General features: G+C 42.7%; 1 protein-coding gene across 4 annotated transcripts in view; it reads left to right on the plus strand.

The window, feature by feature from the left end:
* DCLK1 (doublecortin like kinase 1) overlaps positions 1–22,040 on the plus strand; it is a 204,054-nt gene that overhangs the window by 119,636 nt on the left and 62,378 nt on the right. For 2 of the 4 annotated variants that reach the window (XM_060273781.1, XM_060273780.1), the window contains exons 5-6: positions 1,383–1,499; positions 9,438–9,532. In XM_060273781.1, coding sequence (XP_060129764.1) covers positions 1,383–1,499; positions 9,438–9,532 — 212 coding nt within the window. Of the gene's footprint in view, positions 1–1,382; positions 1,500–8,215; positions 8,558–9,437; positions 9,533–20,079; positions 21,200–22,040 lie in introns of those variants that run through there. The other 2 variants (XM_035115446.2, XM_060273782.1) reach the window with 2 other exon arrangements.

The raw sequence follows: 22,040 nt of genomic DNA on the forward strand, positions 1-22,040 counted from the left end.
TACCATCTTGCCAAGTACCCACATTTCTTTTTCTTCTTGCTGGTTTACCTGATTTGTCTGCTGATTTATTTCTTAATTTTCACCATGACTGCAATATGTTGGCTTCAATGGACACTTCATTTCTCAAATTCTCAGTCCAAGAGCCATTTTCAGGCATAACACAGAGCTGTGTGTGCATACGTAAATTCTAACCTGAGCATCTTAGTCTCGCGTGGGAGGGCAGTTTCACAGACTCATTGATTTTACTGATTTCTCTTAGGAAGAACTAGAGTGTTTCCTTCTGCCCGTGATAAATTCTGTGTGCTTTGCTGCAAGCTGCAGTTCACCAGAGAATTATGTAAGGACAACAAACCTGTTTCGCTTTTCTTCAAGCCACTCATGACTGATTTGCAGATAGGAACCTGCATATGTGGCCTAAACACTTTCTCATATATCAGAACTGACTGCTGGGAATTGCAGCTCTCTGAGTGGAAGAGGGGTCTCCTAACAACTCTCAGCACCCTTAACAAACCACAGTCCCAGGAATTCTTTTGGGGGAATCCATGACTGTTTAAAGCGGCACCATAGGGAAATGATTAATTTTCTTCATGAGCATAAATCCCTCCATGAATGAGCAAAGCCAACAGGTGTAGTGTCAGCCAAGCCAGTTGCTATGGTAATGGCCCAGTGCCGACTATATACGTGATGAAGGCATGTCAGCTCATCTGGGGTCTTGTGCTGTGTGCGTCGGGGTCAGTCTTGTGAAGTGAGTGGGTCTGTCTGTGTTCCATCTTGAATTGCCAGAACAACAGAGATACTTTGTACTTGCATGTTTAAATCTGCAAAAGTCTACAAGTTGTAAGTAACAATATCAAGAACTGTTTTATTGAGCCTTATCTTCTGCAGCAGTAAACTATTTTGGACCTTAAACTGCCTCTGTGTAGTGACTGGAACTGGGGACAACTTCCACCACTGCATGGGTATCTCACCTCAGATGCCCAGCATTCTCTAGGTATGACAGACATTCAATATCATCCACTGACAGAAGATTACAATGCAGAGTGTTGGCGATGGGGGAGTATATTTTAAAAGCAAGCTGCACCATGATATGATGTACAAGTGGTCATTGTTTAACATGGGTAACCATCATGTTGCCCTCCAGTAGTTGCTGGACTACAACTCCTATCAGACCCAGCCAATATAGCCAATGTTCAGGAATGAAGGGAGTTGGAGTCCATGAACATGTGGAGATCACCCTGTTGTCTATTCTTGATTTAACAGTTAATTATCCACTGGAGACTAGGATACTTGTGTATATTTCTTTATGAAGGAATTTAAAGGCAAATAAGCATGCACATTCTGTCCACAATTTGCTAATTGAATGGTGTTTCTTTGTCTTCCAGAATGTCGGGTAGTGAAATCCACTTCCTATACCAAAATAGCTTCAACACCACGTAGGAGCACTACCAAGAGTCCTGGTCCGTCTAGACGCAGCAAATCTCCAGCATCCACCAGCTCAGGTAAAGGAGTTTATGTAACTTTACATGAATACACTATTGAAGGAAAACTTTCAAGGGCCTGCTTGGAATAGTTGCTCCAGGCTTCATAAACTATAGTTCATAAAGCTGGGAATTCACAAACCTCCTTCTCACCTTGAACACCGCTTCATTTCTGGGTTGTATTAAACCACAGTTCCCTGTTACGTCTGAAATGGGGAACTCGGATTTAACTGGTGGCACTGTGGTCTAACCCACAGAGCCTAGGGCTTTCCGATCAGAAGGTCGGCAGTTCAAATCCCCGCAACGGGGTGAGCTCCTGTTGTTCGGTCCCAGCTCCTGCCCACCTAGCAGTTCGAAAGCACTTCGAAGTGCAAGTAGATAAATAGGTACCCCTCCAGCGGGAAGGTAAACAGTGTTTCCGTGCGCTGCTCTGGTTTGCCAGAAGCGGCTTAGTCATGCTGGCCACATAACCCAGAAGCTGTCTGCAGACAAACACCGGCTCCCTCGGTCAGTAAAGCAAGATGAGCGCCGCAACCCCAGAGTCATCCATGACTGGACTTAATGGTCAGGGGTCCCTTTACCTTTACCTTAATAACTGGAATAATGTAACTTAAAATATCAGAATCAGCTGGTTAAGGATTTCATATCAGTGTTCATTTATATGTACTATTTATTTAGTTGTAATAAATTGTAAGTTCCTTACAATACCTTTATTGTTGTTGTTGTTGTTGTTGTTGTTGTTGTTGTTGTTGTTGTTGTTGTTATGTAGGTTTTAATTCTGAATTGTTTTTATATTGGTTGTTTGTAATTAACTGCATTTAACTAGAGTTCCCTGGTTTGGATGTAATTGAGAACTCAGGCATAATGCAAGACAGAAAGGAAGCACTTGGCCCTGATGCCCTCTGTTGGCTTTGTAGGCCATAAAACATCACTCAAACCAGGCCAGTGTCTCTATTTTTGTTAACATATGACTGGTTTTGGTGTGGAAAGGTAATTTCCTTGCATATTCAGAATATTATATAGTATGATATATTTTTGTTGCTGCTATACGGACTGTCATTTCTCTTGTGTAATTGATTTCTGGGCTTGTTACAATTATTGTTGTTTACCTGTGGTTACTGTTTTATGCACTGACAGGATGTTGGACTAAATGGGCCACTGGCATGATCCAGCAAGCTTTTCTTATGATTTTTATAAATTTGATTATTGCCCATACCAGTTTTAAAGCTGTGTGTAACCATGAAAACAGAAATGAACAAAATATACATCTTCATAGAACTGGCACTCCTTGCATTTAAGTTGTGATTATTCTTTTAAAAGCATACATTTATTTTCAGGCCATCCTAAAACACATTTCTCAAAATACAGGTCTAGAAAAAAAACCCTCTGTTTTCCCCCTTTTCTCCTTATACACTGCTTGTGTTTGTATATAGGTTGGCACAGTGAGATAACTGTGCACCATTGCCTTAAACTCAACTTCCCATTCAGATTCTTCCCTTAGCCTAGTATAAGTCTTCCTGAAGGTGGGCACCATTGCCATTCTAAGAGAACAAGGGAGAAGTTCATGGTGAGCTCCGGCACCTATTTTTCTATTAACAAAAAAAAACACAGCACTAGGTAGAGCCAAATTCAGTAGTCAAGGTTCAATAGGCTGCAGTTCCTTGGGAAGCTGAGCGATTTACTTGACTACAGTTTTGTTGCCAAATGGTCTACAAATCACAAAGCTTTCCACACCTTCATTGTATATTTGGATAGGCTAGGATGTAGTCCCCTGCCACTTGATACAATACTTGCAGCTGTCCTAGAGATGTCAAGATTAATTTTCACCACTGCTGTTTTTGGACATTTTCACATCAGTCAAAACTGAACCATGTCAAAATTTGAACTGTGTCTAGAGGACATCATTAATTGGGTGATATATAAATGCCATGAATAAACGGTATACTCTTCTCTCCCTTCTGGCTCTGGACTAGAGACCATTTTAATGGTATAAATATAAAGAGGGAGGGGATATATGAAAGAAATTCTGTGCAAAGCAACTGCTTTTTGTGATAGCTCCATGGTAAGGCCAGCACCAAATGGATTTATTTTTAAATGGTATCCTGCATTGTCTTAAAAGTAATCACTGTGAAATATTTATCACAGTATATAACAACATAATGGCCATTAGTTTATATGATTGCAAGATGCGAGTTGTCATGGAATACCTTGAACTAATTGCATTTTTTCCATATTTTTAATGTGGGTGGATAATTAAATTTAAATATGGCTAAGTGTATAGCTTTGACCAAACTGTGGGAGGCAGTGGAAGACAGGAGTGTCTGGCGTGCTCTGGTCCATGGGGTCATGAAGAGTCGGACACAACTAAACAACTAATCAACAACAACAAGTATATAGCATAGATTTTAAACAGGGTTATAAAACTATCATTAGTTTGCTCAGCTGATTTCCTTCTGCTTCAGTGGGTTGGCTGATCTGTAAAACAGAATCTCCAGCCGTTTCTCCTGATAATGGTTTGTTTCCATCAGTTTTTTACATTCTGTCCTTGGTCCCACAAAAAATAATCATCACCAATTCCCACTGAAACCACTGACATAAACTAACCAATCCTTGTGCTTTTAATTGGATTTTGTCATGAGCTGTACCTGGACCCATACCTTTTTGCACTATGGTATTGTGCCTTTCCTAGTGAAGGGATAATCCCTCATTGAGTGGGATAAAGTTAAATAAAGTACAGTTTTGTTTCCAGTTGTGCCTCAGCTTTAATTTATACCCAGAACTGGGAATAAGTTGCTTCAAGAACCCCAACATCAAGAATCCTCACTGCAGATTCATGCTATATGCTACCACTCATAAAGAATCCCTGAATTCACATCTGATTTATACAGGGAATGATCAAGGCCAGGCATCCCCAAACTTGGCCCTCCAGATGTTTTGGGACTACAATACCCATCATCCCTGACCACTGGGCCTGTTAGCTAGGGATGATGGGAGTTGTAGTCCCAGAAGATCTGGAGGGCCGAGTTTGGGGGTGCCTGATCAAGGCTGTATCTCCTCAGCATCAGTCATGTTGCCTCACTCCCATCTCTACCTAGGAGTTTGTCAGGTGCCTGCCCCCCAAGAAGAGACCGTTATTCAGTGAAAGAGTGCATGCTTTGCACTTCTATGCATTATCACTACCACCACCTCCTCCTTTGCCCTTTAACTATCTGTGGCCTTTTAGAAGTGGCCAGGTTGTTTTTAATGTGTTCCCTATCCCTTTGGTTTAAATGTACCTATGTGGGTTTTGTTTGGTTAGTTTGTTGAAGTCACTCTGGGTTAAAAGTGACAACAAATTTAATAAATAATAATAAAATAATAATATCCAGTTAAAAGGGTGACTCAGCAGGTGATGGTGAACACCTTTTCTAAGACTTCTGAGGGCAACCGCCAATGACAGTAAACGATACTGCGTTAGATGGGTATTTAGTCTGACCTGCAGCAGGAGAAGCTTCCTTATCCTGGCTGAGTCAGACCAGTGTGTCCATCCGGCTCATCATACATTCTCTACTTTGTACCAAGCCCTGGCTATGGAGACATCTCAGGTTCCCCAACCTTTATATGGATCTGAGCCCAGGTATCAGCTTTCTAAAGTCGGGCATTTAACGGTTGGGGACCATTCATTCATTCTCCACCATCACCTGTATTCTGAGATGGTACATTCCCATAACCTAGTGGTGGACCTTGGGGGGTCTCAGATTTCAATGGCACCCTGTGCAATGCCAAAATTCAGAGCCCCCCCCCCTTCTCGTGCTCCATTCTAAATCATAGTTGCAGCATCTCCTGTGGTGCCTCCGAGGCTCAGAGCACAGTGTGACCAAACCATTCACACACCCTTAAATCTGCCTCTACATAACCTGTCTGCCATGTTACAGAATCTGAATGTCTATATTGGTCCAGATCAGCTCAGAACATAGGCTTAGCTGTGAACTACACAAGCTGTCTTGTGGTTCTTTTGCTGTAACAGTACACAGAACAAAACATGTTGCAGAATACTCTTGGCGTACACAGCTAGGTGCAAGGACGTCGTCTGTGTCATTTAAGGTAATGGTTGTTGTGCACTTCGCTTTCATTATTATACTTTTTTTTAAAAAACACCCTCTTGGATTATTATTATTATTCTGCTTGAACACATTTCACTTTATTCCCCTTATCATCTTGGCCCCTGTCCTTTGTCTCTATTGTGTCTGGCAACCCATTTTAGTAAATAAGCAACATCAACTGAAAAGGGATGTTTTAGCAGAAGTACAAAATGTTCTCCCCTCTACTAGCAGTTGTTAAAAAGCAATATAATTTTAGTACAATGTGCTGCCGTGGCTTTTTTCTAAGAAAACTGGCAGATTATCCTAGAAAATAAATACGTGCTTTTAAATATGTGTTATTGGGCCCTGCTGTGAAGGTTGAGGTGTCACTGTTTTAGAGCCATAGTTTCCAGCTTAGTGTGTTGTGACATAAATGGTTACAACTTTAAATTCAAACCCTACAATACAAGGAAATTTAGTAAGCAGACTGTCATGTTCCTACATCCTCCATTTAGGTTGCTCTTTGGTCTGAAAATATCAGAGACAGGGATGCGGGTGGCGCTGTGGGTTAAACCACTATGGTGCTTGGGCTTGCCAATTGGAAGGTCGGCGGTTCGAATCCCCATGACGGTGTGAGCTCCTGTTGTTCGGTCCCAGCTCCTGCCAACCTAGCAGTTCGAAAGCACACAGTGCAAGTAGATAAATAGGCACCACTCCGGCAGGAAGGTAAACGGTGTTTCCATGTGCTGCTCTGGTTTCGCCAGAAGCGGTTTAGTTATGCTGGTCACATGACCTGGAAAAAGTATCTGTGGAAGCGGACAAACGCCGGCTCCCTCGGCCTGTAAAGCGAGATGAGCGCCACAACCCCACAGTCGTTTGCGACTGGACTTAATTGTCAGGGGTCCCTTTACCTTTACCTTGGTCTGAAAATGTCAGAGACCCAGCATGAGCATAAATCAATACAAAGGATTTTATTTTGGCTTTAAGTATATACTGTCATCCTCAGTGAGTAAGACTTCAACATAACTGGTAAGGCAAGCAAGAAGGCTTTGTCTCCTGGCTAGTAACTACCTATCCCAAATAACTACTTTGAGAAGTCAGTGTGGATATGTGGCCTCAGGTGCACCCCTAAGGCAGCCTTCATATCATGCCATGCTGGCTTGGATTGATGGGAGTTGTAGTCCCCCATCTAGAGGGCACCAGGCTGGGGAAAGTGTACTACTAACAAATTCAGTTCCAACAAATGCTATTTTCTCCACACTTCTCTTTGCCTGTCAGTGGAGTTCGCCTGAAGGCCGACCATTGCTGATGCCTGCTTCCAACACACACACACACACACACACACACACACCCCTACCTTTAATCCAAGTGGAATATCTGTGAAGGAAACTGAATACAAAAGCATTGTCAGAATGCAAAATCTGTGTCCATTCTGCACCTACAAGCTACTATGAAACTACAAGGTTCTGTAGGATGCAGTGAATACTTCTTGAAAATGACATGTACTAGTTTCAAGTTGTCTCAGACCACCACAGAGAGTGTTGGCATTACCTAATAAATATAGCTTTCCTTAGCATACAGGTCCTTGAAAACTGGAGATGAGGTATTGGTCTTTGCGCTGGATTTCCTGATGGAAGGATGACCATAAAACTCGCTTTCCAATACCTCTTTCCATCGGTTTTAATAAAGTGGTGATATCAGGCTGAGTGAGAAAGGAGGGAGAGTCCACCATTAAATCTGGAGTATACTAACTACATGGGTACAAAAATGTTATTTGGTGGCACTCTCTGGGGACTAAGATGTTTCCCAGTCTTGCTACCTGAGAACCTTTGAAACTGGAGATGATGGAGAAAGAACCTGTAACCGTATGAATTTGTCTTATGCTGCACCCTGGGTGACATGATACCTGTAACTGTCTTCAAAGCCATATTGTAGTCTCTTCAGGATCCTCAAAGGAATGTTAGAGGTTTTCTATATGCAACATGTATGTGTGGCACCAGATGCCACACATACATGTTGCACATCGAAAACCTCTAACATCTAAAAGAGAAATTATATACAAGCCCAGGCTGTTTATAATCTTGGTAGTAATGTGTTGCTGGCTGGAATGCTTCTATCTTTCATCCTTTACTAGACTAGCCTGCCTCTTAGAAATCCATGTGTAGGTGTACTCCTCCACTCCATTTAATACCACTGATGAATGAGTGCTGATTCACAATCCTTTGTCCTTGGCATGCATTCACTCAAAATCCTGTTTGAGTGATGCACATGCTTGTGAAAAACAAGAGACTTCCCAAAGCACAGGTTAAACCTTTCCTTAACATTCTAGCTGACATTGTCTGTTAACTACATGCCTTTCCCACACCACAGCCAATGCATGGAAAGAAATAGGCTTTCAAGGATGAGCGCTAACATATAGCAGAATTTGTAACCATTAGTTACCATGCCAATCCCTTTTCTTGTCTCAGCTGAATATATGGCAGATGGGGAAGGAACGCCTTCTCCACCCCACAAACCTCTAAAAATCCAGTTTTCTCTGATGGGTTTAGCAGTTGCGAGACTGCCAGTCAGCTGTGGCTTTACAAGAGTTATTGTCACTGTGATTTTCGCGTGAGTCATTTAGTATATTGCCCCCAAAGGCACCTCATTATGATTCAGTGTGCAGCATGTAAGATGGTTAAGGCATTGGGGCTTCGCCGATCAGAGTGGGGGGCTGCAGTTGCTCAGCATTCTGAAGTCGCAGCATTGTGCTTAATTACACCTTTGATGTAGCCCCTAAGACAGCACCTGCACCTCCCACTGCTGCTCGGAAGACGTCAGCCTTACGCAGAAAAGGCTTCGGCTTATGAATCCTGCATCTCATTCAGCTCTCAGTGTGAGCAGCTTTGGCTATCCTTAACTAATCCCAACGCTTCCCATTTCTGCCGCTGCTTGGGTATAGTACAAAGGCAAACGTTTTCCTGCTTGGCATTATCTGATTAAACACTAAGTCTGTGTCCATGTTAGAACTCATAGAAGGTAAGTTAAATGCCTTATTACTATCCTGACATGTAAATATTAGTACAAGGTGGAGAGTTCGGATGTCTGGTAGTTGCCGCTCCCCACCCCCTTCCCTGTTGCTGATGAATATAGATTGTAACCTAGCAGTGGTGTGTCTGAGGAGACATTTTCTTCCGTAGCATTTCTCTTTCTATCTATGTGATTTTTCACTACATTGTTAGCATCCTTTGCTTAGGTGCTGCTCTGTGCTGTGCCTTCAGTCTCTGCTAGGTTTTTGTTCTTAGTTTTACAGCAGATTTTATGGAAGTAGAAAAGGCTACTCATCATAACAAGTGTCTCCACAGTTTTAAAGAGTCATTCATATTTAGAGGAGAGTAACTGAGGTGTATTGGGCATCATTGTTAGAAATGGCAGCACCCATAATGCTTGGGTCAAAGGTGCTATGTGGACACTTCTGCAAGGTAGTGACCTATTAGTACCAACACTGTTTTAATATTGTCTATAATATAGCAGTGATCTTAAATTTCTAATAGATTAAGAAACATATATAAAGCAGGGAGTGGAAGAGATTTTATGCAGGCAGCAGCAGGGTGGGGAAAGCATACGGCTCTGCATCTTTTTGCATGTACAAGCACTCCACAGTTGAGTACAATAATTTTAATTTCATCGGTGTTGGGGCCACACAATGAATACCAATTAGTTGATCACTCATTTAAGCACAATGTAAGGCAGTCCGGTATTGAATCGTAATGTGGAGAGTGCTTGCATGAGAGGTACTTTATTTAATGCTTATAATATAAGAAATAAGTGGTTAATATGAATCATGTTTGTTGCACGTTGCTTAGGTTTTTTTTGTTCCAACAATGTGCATATCTAATCTATTTATTTGTCCTTCTAGTTAATGGAACTCCTGGTAGCCAGCTTTCTACTCCCCGCTCTGGGAAGTCTCCAAGCCCTTCTCCCACCAGCCCAGGAAGCCTGCGGAAACAGAGGGTAAGGAAACTTGTGGTTATTAAGAGTGTCCAAGAGAATACCTTGATACTAAATAACTTAATCTGTTGCAGTGGTTTTCAAACTTTATTCATTTAGGGATCTGCTGAGAAACCCCTTGGGATAGGGAATTCCCACCACCCACCACCCACCCCCTGCTTTGCTTGGCCCACAGCTCTACCCTATTTCCATGTCCCATCCTCTGGAAAATTTCATTAATTGTCTCAGAACCTGATGTACGCACAGCTTGCTCATTTTGGAGCCTCCCATTTGTTCCCATTAATACTGATCCCCCCCTGATAAGCAGAAACAATTGTGTGCATTGAAACACTGGGTGCAATATGTTTTCCCAGAACTCTGAGAGTATTGTTTCAGTTTGTACAATTGTTCGTGTGCATAGCATAACAGTATTGTGGAAAAAATTGAAGGAACTGAAAGCTGGGGCAAGAACAGTACATGTGTGGTTGTCTTTACAAGGTCCAGAAATCTAATCCAAAGTAATTGCAGATAACTAATGCATTGGTATCACAAACACACCCAAGACCTGGAACCTTATTGAGAAATTTGGAGAGGTGAAATTTTGTAAGCATCCCAGAAACCCCTACAGGTAGATCACAGATCCATGGGACATTGCAGAAAAACATGTTCCTGCAGTGTTCTGGCCAAATCTGTTGGGCCTCTCTGCTGTCCCATGTGAACTGAGTTCAACCTGGAAAACACCCAACAGTTTCTTGTGGCTGAATTTTGCAGGGTAATGAAGGACAATCTGTCCTTTGGGGGTTTGGCAGTCCATTACTCCTCCCCTGATAAACTTAGAAGAAACTCCAGGGCTCACGGGAAGACTGTTTGAAAACCACTGTTCTAACAGGTGTAGCATGCCTGGTCAAAATAGCTTGTCTGCAGTTCTTGTTTAGAAGCTGTTGTATAAACTGGAACAACAGTTGAACTGAAATGACTGCCCTTCTTGGCATTTGTGAAAGAGCTCTCTCTAAGAAAATGTACTCCTTTTGTGATGCTACATTCTTAATGATATATTGCAAAGCGTTTCTCTGTTGAAAGAAAAATGCCCTTTCCCACCCTTCATTCAAAAACAATGAACTCTATGGTGCAAAAAGAGACAAAAGTATGTGCCCCCTCAAGCCAAGAGCAGTGAAAAATAATGAAAGAACTATTTATCAATGCACAAAAAGTATTCGAAAAAAATACACCTGCACACTCTGGTTGCATTTGCACAACACACTAAACAATGGCTTAGCACACCATACCTGAGCTGGAACAAGCCCAAGTGAGCCACTTACATGCTTTCCCCTTCCCTCACTTCCTTTCTTCTGGTCAGGAGGAAAATTTGCAGCATCTCCCTTAAACTTGGTCTGTCTTTGCATACAAAGTGAGGATCATTGTTAAGGGTGATATTCAGTGCTTGTTCTGCTCAGAGTAGATCCATTGATGTTCCTGGACACAACTAACTTGGGTTCATTAATTTCAAGGCATCTACTGTAAATAGGACTAAGCTGAATACAATCCTAAATCATTCATTCTTCTCAGATTCAAAATTAGCCATCCTCAAACCACACGTTATGAAGCTGGCTTGTTTAACTTAACCATATGTAGTATAAACCACAATCTAACTTTCATACTCAATGAGAAACCGAGTTCAAGAGAACGTTATTACTGTCAAAGCCAGTGGTTCCCAATTGGGGGTCTGCTGAACGCACCCAGAGGGTCTGTGGTCTCATCCCTTGCCTGCCCCCGACTAATTTTTTTGTCCTTTTTGCATGATAATATCACAAAATTATGGTCTTTTTTGGTTTTAGTATACCTAAAATCCTTTGTTTATTAGGAGCTACCCCACATTTTGTTCAAAAAATTGCTTTGCAGAGGTAACTATCATAGAGTTATCAAAAATTTCAAAAGTAGGGGGTCCGTGGCTTGGCTTTTGAAAAATAGGGGGCCCTCAGCAATTAGCTAATTGGGAACCACTGGTCATAGCACTTATCCTGGTCACAAAGAAGAGGGAGAGCATTTGAGCCCAAGGCTTGCTTATACTCATTCCCGTGTTCATCATGAGAACATCACCATTATTAGACTTTAAGAGAATCTATTTAGTCTCCTATGTTAATGTGCATAAACAAATAATCATTCTCAAAAAATTATAGCAGTTATTTTCATGCTTGTAACATATTAGTACAAAACACCTTTGATTATATTGATTATTATAGGGCTAACTAGTTGGAAGAGGTATCTCCTTTACTTCTCTGAATCCTAAAGAAGTCTTCCTTAAGACAGCACACTCATGTCTCTCATTTCTGTTTACTAATATGGTTAGGCCCATCATTTCTCTGTGTTTTGGCTGAACTAATTTAATAACCCAGGGCATGGTCTTGAAGGCACATGATGTAGAAATCTTGCTGAAGCTAAGTAGGATTGGGTCTGGTCAATATCTAGATGGGACATCACTTGGTATGGCTCACCTTGAGCTCCCTAGACAAAAAGGTGAGAAATAAATGTAATAAATAGCCTAGCTTACAGGTTGGCTGTGAGAGAATGATATAGCTATGATTAGTAACTGCTGGAGAAGGCACCTGTTGAGGCCTGCTCATCAGTAGAGGGGCCTCAATCCCAGTCCTTGGAACCTCCTGGACGTGTTCCTTGTCTGTCTTCTTGCTGCCTACTTACTTATCAATGTTGAACAAATATGCTGGGGGAGGAATAAGGAGCAGCAGCAGGATATATCTTGTCTTTTCCCTCTGGGAAGTGATGTGAATTGGGCCAGGAGAAGAGGCAAGTGAATGGGCAGTGGCAGCTCTGGTGAGGATAAAGAAAATAGGCACCCTCAGATAAAAAAAAAACCCACTAAGAGCCTGATACCAGTACTCAACTACAGTATAGACCAGGGGTCAGCAAACATTTTCAGCAGGGGGCTGGTCCACTGTCCCTCAGACCTTTTGGGGGGCCAGACTATGTTGGGGAGGGAATGAATGAATTCCTATGCCCCACAACCCAGAGATGCATTTTAAATAAAAGGACACATTCTACTCATGTAAAAGCATGCTGATTCCCAGACCGTCCATGGGCCAGATTTAGAAGGTGATTGGGCCAGATCCGCCCCCCCCCCGGGCCTTAGTTTGCCTACCCATGGACTAGAGGCAAGTGGGATCATAGAATCATAGAATTGTAGGAAGGGACCAAGAGGGTCATCCAGTCCAACCCCTTGCCATAGGAGCCAACTCTTAGGCGCCATTGATGAGCATTCCCATTCAAATGGTGTGTGTGCACTGTGTCATGTGATTGATTATGTGGGGCAGGGCTTACCTGCACCTCACAATATTTTATTCAAGTTGACACCCCTGCCCTTTGCAATGCAGGAGTTGTTAATTTTAACTATTGTTTAGGGAACCATGGTTTCATGTTGGTTTGCTGCCCTAACAATAGTTAAGTCTAACCACAACTTGTCCACAATCAAACTTAATGCTAAACTGGTTGATTAAAAAAACAGTTTAAGGACAGACAAAAGGCAGTACACAGCACATAAATAATGGAATTTGTTACCCCAAGAGGTAGTAATGGCCACCAACTTGGATAGATTTAAAAGAGGGCAAGATAGATTCATAGAGGATGATTCATGGAGGCTACTAGTCATAATGGCTATATCACCTTGAGTATCAAAGGCAATATGCCTCTGAATAGCAACTGCTGGGAACCACAAAAGTCATGTGCTGTTGATCTCATGTCCTGCATGTAAACCTCCAAAAGGAGAACAGAATGTGAGAACACAATGCTAGGCTAGATAAGCTTTTGGTTGGATTCAGCAAGCCGCATCTTATGTTCTTATCTCCACCTCATTGGGATGCCAAGAGGAGGAGAGGAAAGGAGTGGAGCTGATGTCTGTGGCTGATTCACACATCACTAAGCCATTACATCTGAACGAGGCCATAATTTATAGACTTCAATGTTTGCAATCATAGTTTCAGGGCCGGCTCTAGAGGTAGTCTGGGTGGTGTGGGGTGCCAGGGCGCCGGCCCAGTAGGGGGGCACTGCGTGGCACCCACCCACTGCACGGCGCCCGCCCACCAGCCGCAGCAAGAAATGGGGCGGGGGCGCCGGAGCGATCTCCGCACCACGGCACCAGGGCGCCTGACGTGCTTGAGACGGCTCTGCATAGTTTGTGGCTTTTCAGTCAGGGAACTGGCTTCAACTTATCTCCTAGACTCTAGCTTTTCATGAAGTACCTAATAAATTTACCATGATTTTGAGGTGAATGATACAGTTAGTATAATAATTATGTTGTTCCTTTTAGACCTGCCTCTTCAACATGTTTATATTTGATGCACTCCTTCCTTCAAAGAAGATGGAAGGTGCTGTCACTCTAAAATTAAAGACAATTACTGATTAATTAGCTATTCGTGAACGGGAGGGGTACATCTCTTTGCAGTATCTTTGGACCAGCTCATAAATGGAAGCACCGTTTTATCTCTTTCTTCTCTGTACAGTCTGGGGAGCGTAAAGAAACATCAGAGTGAATCAGAGAGAATGAATCAGAATGAGTTCAGTAAAGTACCATTATAAAAGCAGAAATGACTTCAACTAACTTTTTGTTCTTTCCCCCATCTGCTCACATGAACATTTTGTGTTAGTGGGTTTTTTAAAACCGCCTTCCTTAAATTTAAACTGGCCTTTTGGGCTTCAGGACATGGATGATGGAACTCTTTGATAAATTTGGCGGCTGGGCAGATAGGTGGAGGTAAATCTGAAACTTAGTTAGTCTCTAAGGTGCTACTGGAAGGGGGGGAAAATTATTTTGTGTGTCGTAAACATTTATCCTTTCTATCTCCCTTACTATACTCCTTTCAGTCCCAAAGAGCATGATCTTGTAGTCCTCATTCAATACTGAAACTAAACCTAAGTATGTGCAGCTGAACTTAACACAAAGTTGTGCACTTCTTTCTTCACTCCCCTTTGTGCTGAATTTTAGGTGGCATGGACTTCAGAGCAGGGGTCTTGTCTTTTTGTTCTTACTTTGTAAAGCACTTTCATCATTAATGGCATAATTATTGTTAGAATGAATTAAGCCTGCTTATATAATCACAGATCTATATTTTTTCCACTTTTTGTGGGAGGAATGACGTGCTGGTAGTTATATATTGACAAAAATCCTATGGGTGCAAATACAAAATGGCTGCCATGGGCAGCAAAAACAAAGAGGTGACCAGTGAGTACCATAACCAAAACAACAGCACCAACAACCCCACGCTGGTTTTCTTCCTATAAATCAGGGGTGGCCAATTCCCAAGAGACTGTGATCTACTCACAGAGTTAAAAACTGGGAGTGATCTACCCCCTTTTGGGGGGTTCAGGTCAAAGGTGTTGAGTTTTTTTAAGGAAGGGAAGCCCTTTTTTGGGGTTTAGGTCAAACTTGTTGAGCTTCTTTTAGGAGGGAGGGAGGCCCATTTTTGTTTAGGGCTTCAGGTCATAGTTGTTCAGGTTTTTTTAGGGAGGAGGAAAATTTTGGGTGAGCTTTTTTTAGGGGTGCCAGTGATCTAGCAGTGATCTACCACAGACATCCAGTAATCTACTGGTAGATCACAATCTACCTGTTGGACGTGCCTGCTATAAATGATATCCATGTCTGATTGGCCTAATTACAGGTAGGTAGCCGTGTTGGTCTGAGTCGAAGCAAAATAAAAAAATTCCTTCAGTAGCACCTTAAAGACCAACTAAGTTTTTATTTTGGTATGAGCTTTCGAACTCTCTTTTTCTATGAACTTCCAGAAGAGCTGCTTGATATCATTCAGGCACATTGATTTGCCCTTTTATTGCATGAGACTCTCAGCCTAATTTCACGTGGGCGGCAAGGAGGGGGAAATGGGGAAAGGTGGTATCAGAAAGAGTGACAGAAAAGTGGGTGCCTGCCAACTTTTGGCTCTGGCCCTGTCCAGTGCTAGCACCTGGGGGAATGTGGTCCTTGACAGAATAAAGTATCTCCACCCTGTTTTACTGGATGAATCTCTTTTATTGATGTGACCTCCAGGCACCTAATAAAATGCTGTTAACAATAGTGATCTTTAGATAAGTGCACATCAATGATGCACCTATTTTAAACCATTTAATGTAGGCAATAGTACCAGAGTAGATGCAAACTTGGCACACATTTCTAACTATCTTCAAATGACAATTCAGTGTGCATCAAGATAATGTAATGAGATCGCTCCCAGTGCATCTGATCTCTGGTGTCCAAACATTGATCCTGAACAGAGCTTGTGTGTTTATGGAGGTTGTATGTATGTCAGCTTTGTTCAGAAGGCATGGTCAGTGTGAAGAGCTGGGGCTTGTAACTGCAATTCCACTCTCCCTTCTGACTGATGTTATACTGTTGTCATCTGGACACAGCTTTTGTTTTTTTGATGAAGCACTGGGTGTGGTGGTATTGGATTGGGCCCTTGGTACTTTGTGCGTATGGCGAATATGAATGTGTTGTAATGATGAATAAAATACAACTCAATGTATGAGGCATTAGCAACTTTTTAAAGATCTGTAATATTCCATTGTTAGCATACTTGCCTTCCATTCTTTTTTTCATTCCGTTTGGTGCATACCCCATCCTTTATTAAGCATTACAGTAAAATTCTTTAGGGATGTGATTTGCTCTAGAAGAGTGCAGGGCAATAAAAACACCAGTGTCAGTGAAGTTAACTCTTTATTCAAGAAACCGAAACAGTGCAGGCCTAGTGATCACAGCAATTCTTCCCACTATGCCTTGTCCCAACGAGGCAGTTGCAATGACTGAAGGTCCTTGCCTTCCCACAGCTCTCTAAGGCTGGGCCCTTCCCCAGCAGCCTAAGGCTCTGTTGCCTTGTATCCTTGTATCTCATTGCTCTTCATTTCTCTGTGTGTTCAGGGAGACTGGTGGGAGGGGTCCAGGTCGCAGCAGGAGGAGGAGGCTCCCTGGTTTCTTCAACAGCCTGCCTCATCATTGCCTCCTGCCTCCCCTCCTCTCCAGCATCCTCTTCTGCCTCTGAGCCAGGACTGTTCTCTGCCCCAGCCTCTTCCTGCTCACTAAACCCTGTTGCCTTTTTAGCTTCTCACACTTCCTCCTTCCAGTCTGCTCCCTCATCTCCCTCTGACAACTCATCATCGTCCAACCACCAATCCCCTGGCTCTGAGCCTTCTTCCCCTGGGGTTCTCTCGGGGGGGGGGGTCCCCAGCTAGGGCCTCCCACCACTCCTCTGCATCCAGCCAGGCCATGGTAGCAGTATGTGTACAGACAGGCCTAGGGTTCAGGAAGTGCTTGCTGGTAAATGGAGTTTGCAGTGATTTGTGGGTGAGGCACTTGACATCGTGGGGTCACTTGACCTCATCACCATGGCAGCAAGCCACAGCAGTTCTGCTCCTTCCTGTACTACAAGGTAACATGCGAAGCTCATGTGGTGGCTTCTTGGTGCTGATGTCTGGAAGAGCTGCAGTGAGGACAACTCCTGCATGGTCTGGGCTTGCATTATGTTAATTCAATGAATCAGGAAGGAGATGGCTCAGGCACAACTAGATTTAAGAACTATTCTAAGCATATTATGAACTGGTGGTTGGGCGAGCTTCAAGAGGGATCTGGGGCCTATATATAGCTTGGATGCCCATGAATTCCTCCAATTTAAGATGACCCTGAGTACAGATGGAGTGCAGATAACAATGGAGTACTATTACTATGTTGTGCAGCCTCCATTAACATCTCCTCTGTTGTTGTATAAATTCAACTCCGAAGCTCAGTCTTAAAATAAATTAAGTTTACTTGCACCTGCTGTGTAGAGAAACAGTCCCTTCCAGATAAGTTATTCGTGTGGTATCAACTTATGGCACAGAAGTGAAATAGTTTTAAGTGTGGAGCAGTGTAACAGAGTGCCAAGTTATTTATTAAGATAAATTTATAGACTTCAGGGGGGGGGGAATGCTGAGTGGTATACATCAGTGGTCCTCAACCTTGGGCCTCCGGATGTTTTGGCCTACAACTCCCATGATCCCTAGCTAGCAGGACCAGTGGTCAGGGATGATGGGAATTGTAGTCTCAAAACATCTGGAGGCCCAAGGTTGAGGACCACTGGTATACATAATATGGCTCTCTGATAAGTTGCTATGTGAGCATGAGCATTAGATACTCCCACACTATAACATAAAGTTCTCTGAGCAGCTTACATTAAATAATAAATGAATAAAGTTAGGCTCACAAAGCCAAACAGCAGAAAGGCTGAGGAAGTTCTAAAAGAGATTCCTGAGGGAAATTTTCAGCTGTTACACTAAAATATTTCCCCTCTCCGGTATTTGTTGCTGGAACAATCAAAACAAAATAAGTCTTTGGGACATGGGGAAGAATATGACAAGATTACAGGACTTGTCCACATCCCCCTGGGATTTATTCCCTTAGCTCTCCCCTCTGGTTCTCTAAAGCTTTCTTCATGTTGATGTCATGAGGCAGTGCCATCACTTTATTTCATGATCTAGCCTTTTATTCTCCGTTATTTTGTATGGGGTCTCTTTTGTCCTCTATTTCCCCTTCCCATATCTGCTTCTTTAATCGCCTATGGCAGTTTGCAGTAGAATTTTATGGATGATAGTTTTAAAACATTGTCTGGAGAGTTGGTGCAGGCTAAAAAAAATTAAGATATCAAATGATAAAAGGGCGTGAAAGGAAAATAGGAAAGAAAGAGAAAGAACGAAAGAAGATAAGCACAGACCTTTTCCTTGGTAAGTTGTTAGTCCTTTATATAACTCCCAGGGATAGCCAATGTGGTACTCACTCAGAGGCAGAAGGGGGGCAGAAGGACTGGGGCCCCAGGCACACAGTTTTGAGGGGGCACAGCAAGGTGCCCCCCAACAGGCTCCCTTATTGAGGCCAGAGCTGCAGGGATGTACGCTGTGCTCTGCCCAGACCTTTGGGGCTGGGGTGGCTGCAGCTCCATCTCTTCATGGCCATTGAAGGGACGTCTGCATGCCACCCAAGATGAAGGGGGAGGGGAGGGTGTCACATGCACTAGGGAATTGTGGAGGCCAGTTGCTCGGCATTGGCCCAGTGCCACCAGACTGTGGGTCCGGACCTGGAGGCGGACGCTGCAGAGAGTAGGAGCTGCAGTTAATGGCATCACCGTGCCTCTCCTCCCCTGGGCTCTGGTGCATGAGTGATCTGCAGAGGCAGCTTCCTCAGTGATGGCCCAGCCCCGCCAGGGCAGCACAACACCCTGGGCACCAACAAACTGTGTTACGCCACTGTGCTCTCCAAATCCCATCAGTCCCAGACACCATTGCTAGTGGGCAGGGTTGATGGGAATTACAGCCCATCAACATATTGGCTACCCCTGTATATAACCTCATCGATGAAAAGTCAGAATCAGGTTTATACCATTTAATATTTGTTGCTGTTTGTGATAATTCTGTTTGTGTTTGTTTATTGTAAGACTGGCAGTGTCCCCTAACAGGCCACCAGTGGAAACAGGATGTTTGACTTGGTGAGCCCTTGGTCTAAGGGAGCCTTTTCCAACCTGGTGCCCACCAGATGTTGTTGAACTGCAACTCCCATTGTTCTGGCTGGGACTAATGAGCACTGTTGTCCAACAACTGGAGGACACCAGGTTGGCAAGGGTTGATTCAAGGCTTCCTCATGTGTCCTTCTACAGTATTGTACCTGTTGTGTTAAGTTTTCTCTCATCATTTTCCTATGGAGTCTTCCTTTGCGCCCATTCCAATGCCACTGGGACATTGCCTTTTATCACACTCTAGTGTTGTTCAATCTACAATGTTGCATGGGAGGCATGGCAAGTCGTATTAACACTGTATTATCTCCATCTCCACTAAACAAACGCCTCCATGTAATTCACCTTGAAACAAAGCTGCTATCATTCTATCCCATTCTTATTCCTGAACATCCTCTCTTTATTTTTCTGTACTGTATATCTGTGAGACATGTGTTGTGCTGTGTAGATTGAACGAGGCCATCTATTATACTCCCACATCTCTGGCACTTGTAGATTATTTGATCAGTCAGAGGATCCTAGCAGTAGGAGTAGAAAACGAATGGAGATAGTCTTAACACGCACACAGGCTCACTTATACACATGCTCTGTTTCTCTTTGCTCATATGAACTGGTTGCTTGGCTACCGTCAGTAAAAGCACAGCTATTCCCCGCCCCCCATATGCTGCCATTCTACCAAACTGCTTCCGTTCTCTCACATACTGAGAGATGAAACAAACAATAGGAATGTAAAGGCATTCATTATGGCATTATCAGGATTCTCAGCATACTGTCATGCTTTAAAGAAACCATCACTAAGTAGATGTCAAAATTATCAAAGGGTAAAATGTCAGAATATAAATTATCTCATATACACATATATATATCTGCTGTAGGTTTTTTTAAAGCCTGTTTTAAATCACAGGAATGCTGAATTTATTTATTTATTTATTTATTTCGGTCTTCCTCTCTGGCGCTAGTTTAAAAAATTAAGAAGTAAAGTTGCAGTGCAGCAAATCAAGCACAGTAAACAAATCTATACTGCACTTCATCTTACAGGACCTGTATCGCCCTCTCTCTTCGGATGATTTGGATTCAGTAGGAGACTCTGTGTAAAAAAAAAAACCCAGAAAATGGAACAGTGCATAATGGTTTGTGATTGGGTGAAGGTTTAACACTTTCCTAAGAATGTAGTTAGCTGCTAACCGACATTAGTGAATTGCACAAAAGCGTTTTGCGTATTTTAATATTAAAACACCGGCGTTTGTCCCTATATACATATATAATATATTAACTGTAATGGTGTTATGTGCTTGTGCGACTTGATTTCTGTACAAGGGCTCTTAGGCTAGGTGATAACAAATTTTGTAAACATTTTGAGATGAAAATTGGGTAGGGTAAACATAATGTCCAAAGGTGCTATTATTTTCCAAGACACTCACCGTGATATGTAGTTGAGAGCAGAAGGGATACATGTTCAAGGAACAGCCTGAGCATCTTCTCACTGCTACAGGCATCTGCCCTCCTCACTGAAAAGTTTCTCCTGAGGGTGAAGAAACCCTCAGTAAATAAATGCCTATGATGTGGGTAAGGGGGTTGCTGGAGGAGCGGATATCAGTAGAAGAACTTCCATGCACATCCTTTCCACTCACAGTAGCACTGGATACGAGCCCATATCTTTACTACTGTTCAACACTTTGTTTCCAATTTTTATTGGAAAAGGGGCCCTTGCCTGTAGAGCTGTTGGCAACTGGTAGAAATTGTTATGAAAATAAAATGCAGTTCAGATGCACTTTGCTCATACTGCTTGTCCTTTTTGAACTTCCGTAGCTCTATAATAAATCTGCCCTCATTATAAAAAAATGTGTGCTGTATAAACTGATGACGTTGACAAATTTTGAAGAAGAAGAAAGAGCTGCCTTAGCTTGGAACGTCCACTTATTGAATCCTTCCTGTACAAGGGAGCCCTGTTGAATTCCTTTCATTTCCTTGCCCTGCTCCAAACCCCTGGCCCCATTTCACACCATTCCAGGGGTGTCCATTGACCCTCAGGAGTGGCATTTTGGGGACCCAAACAGAGTTCCACTCAATCTTCTATAAGTCCGCCCTTGAGATTAAGCATCTTATGGTATCATTTACACCACACAAACACTTTCGCAAATTTAGGTCTTTCACTAGGAAATGTTCTGGTTACAGGTAGGTAGCCGTGTTGGTCTGGATCGAAGTAAAATAAAAAAATTCCTTCAGTAGCACCTTAAAGACCAACTAAGTTTTTATTTTGGTATGAGCTTTCGTGTGCATGCACACTTCTTCAGATACAGTGAAATGGAAGTTTCCAGGCACTTATGTAGAGAAGGGGTGGGGAGGGGTGGGGATGGGGAGGGGGGATCACCCAGAAGGGTGGTGGAAATGGGTGATTGACTGACTGATAGCTGTTGATGACCGCAAACGACTGCAAATGGTTTTGCATGAAAAAGCAAGGGTTGAGATGGCTGAAGATCGCTTATCATGTATAATGAGATATCGGGTTCTGATCCCCCCTCCCCATCCCCACCCCTCCCCACCCCTTCTCTACATAAGTGCCTGGAAACTTCCATTTCACTGTATCTGAAGAAGTGTGCATGCACACGAAAGCTCATACCAAAATAAAAACTTAGTTGGTCTTTAAGGTGCTACTGAAGGAATTTTTTTATTTTACTAGGAAATGTGTTTTTCTTTTTGCTTTGGACTTTTTGCCTGTCTGTTAGGTGTAAATATAGGAACATGCTTTGCAGGTTTAAGACACAGCTTCCCCCCCCTCAGTTAAAAATAGAAATCTCTATGGTGATTGAAGTATTTGGGTCTAATCAGCCATTTCTCATTTTCCTTTTTATGGGGACTTGTTAAAAAAAATGAATATGCTGAACTCAGAGCAGCAAAATTATGTATGTGTGAATGTATGTATGTGTTAAACTAATTATGATGATGGGCATGATCCAGTGGAATGTTTTTTCTATGTAAGTCTCAATGATTAGAATGGG

This window comes from Zootoca vivipara, chromosome 4 (assembly GCF_963506605.1).
Source record: "Zootoca vivipara chromosome 4, rZooViv1.1, whole genome shotgun sequence".
Taxonomy (NCBI): Eukaryota; Metazoa; Chordata; class Lepidosauria; order Squamata; family Lacertidae; genus Zootoca; species Zootoca vivipara.